This window comes from Perca fluviatilis, chromosome 9 (genome assembly GCF_010015445.1).
Source record: "Perca fluviatilis chromosome 9, GENO_Pfluv_1.0, whole genome shotgun sequence".
Lineage (NCBI taxonomy): Eukaryota > Metazoa > Chordata > Actinopteri > Perciformes > Percidae > Perca > Perca fluviatilis.
Window position 1 is genome coordinate 11,234,097 of NC_053120.1, and position 12,700 is coordinate 11,246,796.

At 41.7% G+C, this 12,700-nt stretch overlaps 2 protein-coding genes across 6 annotated transcripts in view; one reads left to right on the top strand and one right to left on the bottom strand.

The window, feature by feature from the left end:
• Window positions 1–3,805, top strand: part of ccdc17 (coiled-coil domain containing 17) — a 15,380-nt gene extending 11,575 nt beyond the window's left edge. Inside the window, exons 8-15 of the mRNA XM_039811528.1 lie at window positions 416–538; window positions 819–982; window positions 1,112–1,191; window positions 1,755–1,964; window positions 2,478–2,601; window positions 2,954–3,040; window positions 3,216–3,326; window positions 3,501–3,805. Coding sequence (XP_039667462.1) covers window positions 416–538; window positions 819–982; window positions 1,112–1,191; window positions 1,755–1,964; window positions 2,478–2,601; window positions 2,954–3,040; window positions 3,216–3,326; window positions 3,501–3,686 — 1,085 coding nt within the window. The 3' untranslated portion in view covers window positions 3,687–3,805. The remainder of the gene's footprint in view (window positions 1–415; window positions 539–818; window positions 983–1,111; window positions 1,192–1,754; window positions 1,965–2,477; window positions 2,602–2,953; window positions 3,041–3,215; window positions 3,327–3,500) is intronic.
• Window positions 3,806–4,395: 590 nt separating this feature from the next.
• On the bottom strand, window positions 4,396–11,139 carry LOC120565496 (nuclear autoantigenic sperm protein (histone-binding)). 5 transcript variants are annotated; one of them, XM_039811326.1, is made up of 15 exons: window positions 10,974–11,139; window positions 10,469–10,525; window positions 10,256–10,366; window positions 9,860–9,940; window positions 9,521–9,627; window positions 8,659–9,069; window positions 8,369–8,430; window positions 8,215–8,285; window positions 7,949–8,022; window positions 7,328–7,516; window positions 6,547–6,710; window positions 6,252–6,329; window positions 6,064–6,138; window positions 5,359–5,484; window positions 4,396–4,606 (listed from the first exon to the last, which is right to left on the bottom strand). In XM_039811326.1, exons 1-15 carry the CDS (start codon window positions 11,009–11,011, stop codon window positions 4,568–4,570), a joined length of 1,683 nt encoding a protein of 560 aa, XP_039667260.1. In that variant the 5' UTR covers window positions 11,012–11,139; the 3' UTR covers window positions 4,396–4,567. The 5 variants fall into 5 exon arrangements, with proteins under 5 accessions (XP_039667260.1, XP_039667258.1, XP_039667257.1 ...); XM_039811324.1 differs by having other exon boundaries at window positions 8,662–9,072; window positions 10,974–11,138; XM_039811323.1 differs by having other exon boundaries at window positions 8,659–9,072; window positions 10,974–11,137.
• Between the last annotated feature and the right edge of the window lie 1,561 nt (window positions 11,140–12,700).

The following is a 12,700-nucleotide window of genomic DNA, read 5'->3' on the forward strand; positions in this document are numbered from 1 at the left end:
TAGGGCTGCTCGATTATGGAAAAAAAACACAATCACGATTATTTCGGTCAATATTGAAATCGTGATAATTTGACACGATTACTCGTTAACTTCTGGAAAGATGTTGCAATTATTGAACTTAAAAAACAGTGGAAAAAGTTAAATAAATCAACATTAAAAAAAACACATCTGTGAAATTTGCCTTAATACTTTTCCTATTTAAACTTTATTTTTTTCATTCAGAACACAAGAGAAAATAAGAGTTTACTTGCAAAACGTAATGAGCTAAATAATTGTTTTTCTCGATTATTCTGTTTTTGTGATTGTTGGGAGCCAAAAACATAATCACGATAAAATTTTGATTAATTGCACAGCCCTAACTGAAGGTAAGTTACCTTTTGGCCCTGAGCCACATCACGGTTGTCCTCGTCTCCAGGGGCGAAGCCTCGTCAGCGGGGTGTGAGCTGGGAGCTGCTGGCTGTGGAGCAGGACAACACGAGACTGGAGGAGGAGATCCTCAGGACCCAGCTGCTCAGAGAGCGACACCATAACTATGACGGTTGGAAAGTTCCCACAAATAAAAGCTCTTTTATTTACTGTAAAATGTGGCTGTTAGCTGTATGAAATGAGCTCAAATGAACTACAGTCCAAACACCATGCCGTGTTAACAAAAAAAATTGTAGTTAAAATCAATCCATCAATCCATCCAGCATCGTGATACATGAATTTATTTTGTCTAGGAATTTTGTGATTATTATGTATTGTGCAATATATTGTGCTGCGGACACTATGTACCAAATACAAAATAAGGGTGGGTGTCTTGTTTGTGTGCTCTCCAGCAGCAGTGAGGACTGAGCTTGAGCAGATTCAGAATGAGAACCTTCTGCAGTTAGCCAGTTCACAGGCAGAGATGGAGAGAAGCAAAGAAGCTCCCAGGCCCAGGAGACAGCCTCCTCCACCTCCCCTCCAACCCAAGACTCTCATTCATGCTCCTCTTTCACTGGTACATCAACACAGTTTCAGTCAAAAACAATTACATGACTCTCCAATTATTTATTTTTTTTTAGCTCCAAGTAATTTGACAGCGTTGTCTGTGACATAGATTCAGATGCTGTACCTCTGTGTCCCTCAGCTCCAGGCCAGATCCTTCTCCTCTCCGATGGGAAGATACATGTTCCGGGACTCATTGGGTCCAGCCCCCTACGACCCTGCGTCAGTTATATTCAATATTAAATTTGAATTTAGCTATACACACTGAGCTCTCATCAAGCAGTTACTTATATATTCAAATCCTCTCAAATAGCCCATAGTCACATTTAAAGGTCCCATGGCATGAAAATTTCACTTTATAAAGTTTTGTAACATTAATATGAGTTCCCCCAGCCTGCCTATGGTCCCCCAGTGGCTAGAAATGGTGATAGGTGTAAACCGAGCCCTGGGTATCCTGTTCTGCCTTTGAGAAAATGAAAGCTCAGATGGGCCGATCTGGAATCTTAGCTACAGACACAGAAATGGCACATACTAAGGAAAGCTCATTGTGGGACTGGCTCTAGTGGCTGTAATTCTGCACCAAGGCTGAATTATGGGAAAGAGACTTCAGATACAGTATTAGGGAACCACTGAGGCCTATATAAAAGCATCCAAAGGGCACCAGGTCATGGGACCTTTAAGTAATAATAAAGTGTGTGTAAATCACATGAAATAATCTACTGATCTGTCAATGTTTTAGCCCATTTACCTTTTCTTGAATTAAATTGAGTCCTCTGGCGTTGCAGAGCTGGTTTCGTGGTTTTCTACGACCTGGTGCTGGGAGTTGATGTCTCCCAGAGGGCACTGCGCCTGGTGGCAGCTCTCTACTCAGAGGGGGAGGAGGTGGGACCACCAACTCCACTGCCCCCAGTCCAGTGCCTGCCGGGACCTTCCCTGCCTTATGCCCACACTCCTGGAAACTACGCCCTCCTGTCGGTCAGACAGCCTGTACCTAGGTAGGAACAACACCTAGAGCAGAAGAGTTGTGTTTATTATATACAGCAGAGATGTGAATCTGAAACAGCTGAGGACAAGACTTAAAAACTGGAATTGGTAAATAGGGAAAAGGTAAAAAAAAAAATTAAAACAAATCAGTTTTCTTCATTATAGCTTTCCCATGCTGGTAACCAAAAATGAGAAACTACCCAAACTCTTGTGAATGCCTCCTGTGGCCTAAGCACAAGCAACCTGGATCATAGAATGAAATCAGTACACTATTTCAAGGGGCAGAAACATTCAAGTGCTTGCTCTTGAGGGGTAATAGTTTAGTCTCTGTAAATTATAGGGTGGGGTCTTAGACCCACTCTATCTGTAAAGTGTCCTGAGATAACTTCTGTTGTGATTTGACACTATAAATACAATTGAATGAAGTAGTGAGGTTTCATTTCCTGAGAAGAGGGAATCAGACCACCCTCATTATAAAAAAACAAAAAATGAAAAAAATAAATAAATCTTTCTTTTGTGAGGAGGAGACACCCCTTTTTTTTGTGGGGGGGGGGGGGGCCCAGAGATCTGGATGTTGATGGCCAGGAGGTTTTCAAACTGGCATCCTGCGGCTGGACACGAATGGAACTCTTTGACCAATACAACCAGGTAGAAAAGTGTAGTTATACAGTAAAAAGGGAGATGACAGAGTCTGGCCTGGCCTCCAATTTTTAGGATGATGCAGCTCAGTTATGTTGTTTATTAAAAAACAGTAGTGTATAAAGGCTGTGAGACTAAGTAACTTTACATTTCAAAATAAAATGTCTTCTGTGCCTACCGAGGTAATTAATAAATTGAATGCACCATCTGGCAGTTTATCATTAATCTATTGGAGATTATCATGCAAGTCTAAAATCACAATCTTCTATTTTTACAGTTTAACCATGTCTCATGGACACATTAGCGGATCCTCTGGTTTATAGTAAATATAACGTGCTCAATATTTTCTCTTCACCAACAGCTCCGTAGTGGCCACTGGAGGGTAGCAGTGCGCAGTCTGCCTATCAGACCCTCCTTAAGCCTTGCCCAGCTCAACTCAGTACAGCAGGTATAAAGACACCAAGTTATTTTGGGATAACATCTGTAGGCAGGAGTTGCTACATAAATCAGATGTTCTACTTAGGCAGAAGTTTAAATGGGGGTTTCAGGCTGATGCAGCCTTTTGATAGAGTGAAGCAAGGCAGTAAATCACTCACCTGACTGCATGTTTCTGTAAACCTAAGGTGGGCCACTTGGAGCTGTGTGTACGGTTGGTCAACGGACGAGATGGAGATGTTCAGACTCTGGCAAAGCCTGACCCGACAAGCACCAGTCACTATAAATACCCAGCTGTGGTAGGATGTTAAACATGGCCTTAATCAAAACCCAATTTGAGTGCGATTATTGCAATGGATTTGTTATCAACTATAAACAAGGCTCTAAGCATAATATTCCCTGTTCTAACCGTAACCCATTTGTGTGGACTTCATACATGCTTGAATGTGGTGCTATACCTCGTCTCAGTACAGGTGGCCACACATCCTGCCACAGTCCATGGAAATGCAGCTCTGCCAGTTTCAGCGCCACAGCCCACGGGACTGGATGAACTCTTGTCTCTCACTGACCACCAAGACCCTCCACCCACAGATGTCAGTGTTGAAAAGGACAAAAATGTTATGCAGAAAACATCTCTACAATCAGGATACAACATATGAACTGTTCTGGAAGTTAAATGCGGGCTCCTTACTCCCCTCATCTTCTTAAGACAATTACTTTCCTTGTTGCAGTTAAAATATGCAGCGGTCAACAGTAGAAGCTCAGTTATGCATTACAGGCCTAGGTGTAATTTACAGGGGGGGGGATGGGGTGGTTATAACTCCCCCGAAATAAATTTCCTTTACAATAAGACATTTGCACCATAAATGGATTCAGAAAATGTTTGATGTGAATAGTGGAGATCTTAACTCCACATGTTGAACCCAAACTTACTCCCTTGCATACAGGTTTTATGTAGCGGCATTGTTGAAGAACACAAGGATGATTTTAACAATGTCTAGTGTTATGTTGAAACTATACATTTTAACTAAACTGCCTCAAGTTGGTTTAAAAAAATAAAAAATAAAAATAAAAAAAAACTGGCCTATAACCATGTCAGGGAAACACGAATTCCTAAAGCCTAGTGTTGGTTTTTAAATGTCTTGTTCAACCAACAGCCCAAACTTCATTTGTATACAATTTGTAATAAGACAATACTTGAGGCAAAACCCCATCCTGACCATTTTGTCAGTAAGTAGGGAAAACTGTGCCCATTTAGTTTCTTCTAAATGGGGTGGAGGGGGAAAACACTGCAGTCAGCATCTAGGTTTGTCTCATCACGATTGAGTCTCATTTCAAGTTCCCAGAAAGTCAAAGATTTCATTGATACAAATTTACATCTGCAATTTATTTTTTTATTATTCTTTTACTACAAGTATACAAAACTGACAGACAAATCTATGAAAATGGATCTTATTTACAGAAACAATTGTTGAAGGTGGATAGGGGCTGGACAGGCATGCTGTGCTGGTTTCAAAGATCAGGAAAGAGACGAGGACGGTCATGATGAAGACTCGACAGAGGCCGACTGCTTAGCAGACTACAGGAAACAAAAGAAACACAACACACTTACAGTCACAAACAAGGACTTAGCACTCTGCCTGCCCATCATCGCAAGAGAAAATGTTGCAGATTGCTGGTTTGTCTTGTAACAAGTGTTCACCACCTGCAGGTTTTAAACACTTTCAAAGTGGTTTCCACAAACTGCCAAAAAGACAGCATTTACACAGAAAGATTAAGTAATGAAAAAGGATGTTTGAAGCCCGTCTACGATTCAACCACAGTAACAGCCAATGCAGTATATAGTTACAAGTGCTCTGTGATTGGCTACTATACAGATAAGCCACTTCAACAATAATGAGCTGTGAAAAATTGTCTGATCACCTTTATGTCCTGTGCCCAGAACTGCAACCAGCCAAACAAAGTCCCAGACACAAAGTGTAGCCCATGCATCAGTTTCATCATCTTTAACAACCTGGATGCGTTAAGCATCAAATGGCACAGGACTCCCAACTTTGTTGGGAGGCATTTGTAGTTCTGCTTAGGCTTTGCGGTACATTTCCCTCCATAAATGCAAACCGCAACATGTCAGCTTTTTCAGATGACTTGCATGAATTGAATACCAGAACCCAAATTAAGAAAGGACTGGAATGACCAGAAAACCATAGGCCAGTAGTTACTACTGCATGTTGGGCTATCCTTCCATCTAAGCAGGGTAGCATCGTTAAAGCACATTTTGTGAGCGCCGTCCTTGAACCGTATTACTTCATAAGACATGAACCTATCACTCGCCTCCTGCGATTTTCCCTCCTGGACTCCATTGCTGGCACTAGAGTCTGCGCTGCCATTAACTGTAGCTTCCTGTTTCGATTGCTTAGCATCAGTGTCCTTTACTGGGCTCTCCTCCTCTGGTTTCCTCTGTGTAGAAACAAAACCGTCAGGGAGGGGGAAAGAAGACTGAACGCTCCTGTGCATGACCGTTCAATGCAAACAATTATAAAAATAAAATGTATAAAAGTTTACATTCAGAAGAGGATATCTAAAACCAAATGTGGATATGCCAAGGTCACAAATTTAGTACATCATGCACACAAAATGAACCCCCCCCCCCCCAAAAAAAAATATTCACAACATTAAGCAGTACCACAACTTAAGCACCTACACACATGCCACAACTACAGTAAGGTAACCAACACAAAAACACAAGATAAGGGTGAAATTTGCAAAAACATCCTACAACCAAAGCAGGCAAGCACATGGACCTTGCAGCATAAAGTGAGCGGTACATGGCCAGTTACAACATACAGATGATATACTGCCAGTATGGCGTCTGCTGTCAAGGTTTCTATCCTTTATTTAAAATAGTTGTGTTTCAGTGGGCAGAATGGACTGCAAAGACACTTTGGCTTCTGAGCAATCACTGGTGTGAAATTGGCAGCAGTCAAGATGAAAAAATAAAATTTGTGGAAACTGGCAAGAGGAGCCAGGCGGGCTCACCTTTTTCCTGACGAGGTGGGAGATGTTCGAGACGGCTTTGGAAGACGAGGCACTGTCAGACGATTTAACTGGGATCTGAATCAGAGTTAAGTTGGTTTGGTTAGAGATGTTCTGTAGGGCATTCAGTCATGTTACACAATAAGCTGGAAATTTAAAAGCGTCAAGATGCACTAATGCAGGGTCCTTACCTGGCTGACCGTTGCAAACGCAGAAGATGAAGGGCCGCCATTTTCACATAGGAATGCTGAGGAGGTTGAGGCTCCACCCTGCAAGAGATTAGTCAGTTACCCAGGAGCTGAAGCGGTTTCAATAGCTTTGGTACATCTAGACTGCATTCTAATAACCTCCATGTGGATTTTTACACTGGAAACTAAACCCCAAGCCAAGATGTACAAAAATGCACTTGTGTTTAAAGAGAACAGATCCAAGCCTGGATGGGTTTCACCCCCTAACAGTGTACATCTTGTCGCTCTGTGTACTCACTAGTGTTTGCTGGATGGCCTGGGAGGCAGCGCTGGCTGTTCTCTGGCTTTCCTTGGCATCATCAACCTTTTCCCTGATGTCCGGCAGAAGCTGCTTCAGCTCTTCCATCTCATTCTTCTCTTCTGCAGCCACATCTGCTGTGTCTATCACCTCCTGCAACATGGCTATACACAGACAGTGACTGATTAGTATAACAAAAATGTGATAACTGGATCAGTGCAGACCATCAGCTGAGTATTTTGAGTGAGTGAAAACTCTACAATAAGACAGCACTTAAAGTGCTCATATTAGGTTCAAAATTGTATTTAGAAGTTATCAGAATAAGTTTACATGGTTTGATTCTCAAAAACTACATTTGTTGTACTACACATTGCTGCAGCTCCCCTTTTCACCCTGTGTGTTGAGCTCCATTTTAGCTACAGAGTGAGGAATCACTTCTGTTCCATCTTTGTTGGGAGTTGCACATGCACAGTAGCTAGGTAAGGACTACTAGCCAGTCAGTTTCAGAGTATGAGGGTGTGTCACGCAAGCAGCTAGGAGAGCATTATAACGTGTTATAAAGTGATGCACGCTCGTCACGGAAGTAAAGTCTGGACTACAATAGAGCCGTTTGTGAACAGTGTTCTGTTGGAGATGGTAAGTCCCTTTGGGCTTTCACTTTGTAAAGTTATAACCTGCATAAAGATATAACAAAGGAAAAAGCATAATGACCACTTTAAAGACAAAAAAGGGGTAAGTGCAAAAGCTCTTAAAGGTCTCCAAAGAAAGAGCTCAGTCTTACCAAGACGGGCCTCGATGACTTTTATGGAGCTGTTGTAGTGCTGGATGGCCTGGCTGTACTGATCCATGTAGCACAGTGTGGTGGCGACATGGTAGTGGGTCTCAGCCAACAGACGACTGTGGGGAGGCAAATGCTTCAGCTGCAGGGCAAGACACTCCTGGAAGTCTTCTAGCGCCTGGGGATAGTTACCTGGGGAGGGGAAGCAGGAGTCAGATTTGGACAACTGCTTCATATTTAGCTTGTTCTGCAGTGGTAGCAATTGCCACTCTAGTGGGGAATGAACGAAAGATTTAAATATGGTCAATGATAACTGAGCGACATTAGCAACACATGTTGATGTGACTAGTCTGTTGAGTTTTCAAACTCCATGTAATCATTTCAGGCCCTACAGCCAAACTTCGCATCCTACTTACACCATCTAAAAGAAAACCGATAAACATTTAATGGCCCAAAATAACTATTAGAGGGGTGAACAGAAACCTTTGTGAGGGGCCAAACTTAGATTCCACAAGAAGCCATGGCAGAAGTAGGAGTTTAATTCAGAACATGGATTTTGAAAGGAGGGCACAAGTGGGCCACCAGGTGAAAGGGACCATCCCAGATATGCTGAAGCAAACATACCCGATTCAGCACTGACTTCTCCGAGTTTCAGATATGCCTGGGCTGCCATCAGCTGGTCATCTTTGCCTTCCTTTCTGTGAAAATAAAGGAACTGTAAGACAATTTTAGCACACATCCTCAAGCATGTGTGTCATAACCGAATCTGAATATGTATGAAGTGACCAGATTTATAAAAAAAATAAAAATAAATATGAATCTTTCCAGTCACTTAAAATGCAGATTAACCATTTTGTGCCACTGGCTTCATCGTGCAACATTGCCCTTACTTTTTGTAGATTACTTTAGCTACTTCCAGCATCTCCCACGCCAACTGCAGATTGCCAACTTCATCCTCTTCCTGTAAAGGGGAGGAAGGCACATCAAAAATCTAAATAGTCACAATTTCACATGTCAAAGAAACTTTCATGTATGGGAACTCACCTTGTCCTGCCCATTTTTCTCTCCATCCTCATCTTCGTCATCATCTTCATCATCATCATCATCTGTTGAAACAGGAGGTTAATTACAGAGCGCTAGATAATCATTTTCTATGCTGAGACTTAAACTCAGATGTGTTTAAATTGACAAACGGTTTCCCCTGAAGTGCAATAACACTTGCTCCAGTGAGTTTCCCCCTTCACCTTTTACACCTGGTAATGTGGCAGTTTTATCAACTGCAAGATTGTGCACCACCCTTCCACGCAAACCGTGTTCTGTATCCAAAGATCTACTACCCTCTGGTTCCTCATTGTCCTGTTCTGCCTCCGGCTTAGATTCCTCACCATTTCCTTCCGTCTTCTCGCCAGTCTGCTCTTTTATTTCCTTAACCTTCTCCATCACGGCTTCTTTTCCAGAAGCTACAGGACTTCCTGCCGCACCATTTACACAAGAATCTGAGCTTTTCTCTACTCCATTCACTTCAGCTTTCTGGTCTGAACCCTTTTCTTTCCCACTCACAGGGGGACTTGAGGGTTCCTCTGATCCATTCTGGTGTCTGCCCGGGGACTTGACCACACCATTTTCATTTTTCACCCCAGTGTTGCCCTTTCCATCCTCAGACTCCAGCTTGAGGTCAACTGGCTCAGTCTTCTCCTTCTCAGCCATTGCATCATACACCTGCTTTCGTAGCTCATCTCGAGTTTCTTCTGCACCAGAGTGGCATTTGAAAACAGAAGTTCACATCAGATCGTAAAAACACCAGGGCCAGTTTATGACAAATGTCATAAAGCTGGCCCATCACACAAAGACTTGCCAGGAAGCTCACAACTCATTGAGAGGAACATAATGAAATGTCTGTTGTGGGGCTTCTTACCTGCACCAAACACTTCTACATGTTTAACTTAAGTATTTGCTGAAAAGCAGTCAATGTTTTACTAGAACTGGGATTTAAGGAAATTCATGCAAGAAAAGACACCTGAAAACACTAGAAAACTTGCAATATACACAAAACTGACTACCTACCAAACTAAAATTAATTGTGCCTTGTAGAGAACTAAAAACTTGCCATTATTACACAAAGACTACACTGAGAATCTACAATTACTTCTGAAACAACTCCTTAATCTGGCAACTCTTCATGATAGATATACCAACCATCAAGATTGTTGGCACTCTCAATATTTGAGCTGTTCGGCTGCTCTTCTTCCTCAGATTCTTCTGGGACTCCCTCCAGGGCATTACCAAGGACACTGTTCTCCATCCTAACAAATTAAAAAATAAGTTGAAGTCCAAATCTAAACACTATTTTACAGTTGTCCAGTCAGCACTTTTCTACAGTCAATGCAAGGACAACACTGAATTCTGGGCTGGCATCATACAAATAGCAAAACAATTTATCATAGTGATGCAACATTAATCTCTTGATTGCAACTTTACAGTATCACCTAATATGCAGTATAACTTAAGTTTTCAAAAAAAGTGAAGTTAACCAACCTGGCAAGCTCCAGCAGGGACTTCCCACACAGGAAGAAGGCCTCGCCACACTCTTCTGCAGTGTCACCGTACTTTGCAGCCCTGGCAGATAAGACAAACTTGTTAAGTGGAGCAAGTTTGGTTGAAGGGGTGGTGATCAAGGTACAGCCTACAGTTTCATAATCAAAAACCAAACTACTGGAATAGCTGAAGAATTTAAACTAAAAAGGAATTTATGCATGTCAGACTCAATACAATATGTAAACAAACTTTCACTTTCCACTTCTCACATTCAAACGGGTATTTACCTGCAAACAGTAGAGAGTAATACAGATTGATACAACATTAAGTATTGCAACTTTTTTTTTTTTCCTCAAGTATCAGTGAATATTGTATCAGTGTTGAGGCTACACTCACAGCATGCTGCAGGCGTCCTGGAAGACGCTGACAGCAGAAACAACATCTCCCATCACTAAATGCCTGTTGCCTGTTCCAATCAGCTTCTTTGCCTCCTCCGCGACGTCAGAGCTGCAGGAAAAAAAAAAAAAAAAAGAAAGTATATAAAAGTGAACGTTGAACAATAATGTTAACAGATCCAGTTGGGTTTCCTGCATGGATAACTTTACTCACCTTTCTGCAGTAACGCTAGCTGCTGCCGCTGCCGAGGAGCACGGTTTCTCCTCCACACTGCAAGAGGCAACGGAGTTTCAACTTTCAGTCAATGCCAATACAAACTTACGTTACCTGACCTGATTCTGAAGTATAACCAGTCGACACACCTTACTTTTACTGTTAAATTAACGGTTTACGCTGCGTGTGGACATGTTAGTTGCGCTTCATTGTTGTTAGCACCGTATGGTTGGTAGCCAACTAGCATAACGTTACCAGCCGGGAGGATTGATAGTTTGTTAGCAGCGCTTGCAGCCACAGTTAAACAACCCTTTAGTTTCGTAGTCACTGTCATTGACTACAAGTATGAAAACCCTAGATGTCATGCAACCAGTAGCGTCACTAACCATGCAAGGTCGTCAACGTTAGCCGCGTTATCTAGCTAAAAAGGTAAGCTAGCTGTGTTTTTTTTTTTTTTTCAGCGTAACGTTACGTTACACCGTGAACAATTACAAGCGAGTCTTACCTCCCAGAGCTCGACGCAACGGACGTTTCCTCTGGCATTTTTTCAGGGCAAGAGTAGAGACGGTGGGGAGAGACAAACGGACGATGTGGTGTCCAGTGAACGAAGAACAGGTACCTCCTGTGACAGTCTTTTGTTGGCGCGCTTAAATAGAGAAAAGAAGGCTTTCTATTTCCGCTTAACTTGGAACGCGGGAGATTGGAGTTAAAGGGACCGCAGCAAGTATCACGATGCATTCATGGCCCGTAGGGAAAAAGAAATTCAAGGCAGCATGGAACATAACAGAATGGTATTAAAGGCAAACAAAAATATATTACTGATTGGCACATAAAAGTAAATAACAATTAATTTAACAAGTGGATATTTTCTTTGATTTTCCTTTTGATTTAGCAGCCTAAAATAAAGTATAGTTAGCTATATCAGCTTACATTAACGTTACCTGGTTATGCATGGCGTTACTGTAACTGCCGTTCATCATCTTTTTAATAATTAAACGTAATATTATAATAATCAAACTTCGAGACAATACAATAGGCTAGTGCCGACTGAGATTCTACGAAATACGGAGAGCAAAGAGAAAGATGCGCAAAGTGAAAGCATCGCGGAAAGCGAGCTGGAGTCCGGATTCGTAATATCGCGTCCTGCTGGCTAATGTCCAATCTTTGGAAAACAAGCTAGATGACATGAGGGCAAGACTGAAATATCCTCTATGGAAATATTAGAGAGACGTGCGTGACTGTAACATCTTCTGCCTACCCGAGACATGGCTAGTCAGTGCCATCATGCGATTCAACCTGCTGATACTGGTCAAACAGAACAATTTGTTGAGTTTTTTATTGAAAACCATCTTTGCTCCAGATCTTATGACCAGATACAGGCATACATTAAAACGTTGAGCCTCCAGCCATGCGAGAGGTCCAGCTCTGTCCACTGCTGTATTCCCTTTACACACATGACTGTACGGCAGTACCTACATGACTGCTGATGACACAACAGGCCTTGTTTCTAATTACAATGAGCAAGCTTACTTGAATGAGGTAGACATGACTTTCAAACTGGTGCCAATTAAACAACCTAGGCCTACTCCTAAATGTTACCAAGGATATGTTTATAGATTCCAGGCGTGATCAGCAGAAAGTTTACAAACCACTCAAGCTCCAACGACTCTCAGGTGGAAAGGGTAGACAGTTTTAAATATCTTGGTGTTCATATTTCTGAAGATCTGACACGGACCAAACATGTTGATTCCAGACGCCTGAAGTATTTTAGGCTACCTCAGCAATTACTTAAGAACTTTTATAGAGCCACCATTAAAAGTATTATTAGGGGAGACCAGGGACAGTTGTAACACTTTTTGCAATTGTTAGCAATACCTCAAAAACCATTTACACTGGAATAACCAATGTGTTACATCATAAACTTCAATCTGTCAATTGCTGAAAGAATGTATTTAATTGGTTTTATGAAATATGTACAGGTTGCAAAATGGATTTGAATACAGTCTCTCCGCTGTTACAACTGTCCCAGTGTACAGGGACGGTTGTAACACATGTCAGGGACGGTTGTAACATGTCTAAAATATACACAATGAATCAATCATATACTCAAAATGGAAAATATTATTTATCAGTCATGTTATTATGACTATTCATTTCATGTGTTTAAGTAGTGATTACATTTTTTCATACTACATGACAAAAAGAGGTAAAGCCATCAAATTAGAATGCAAT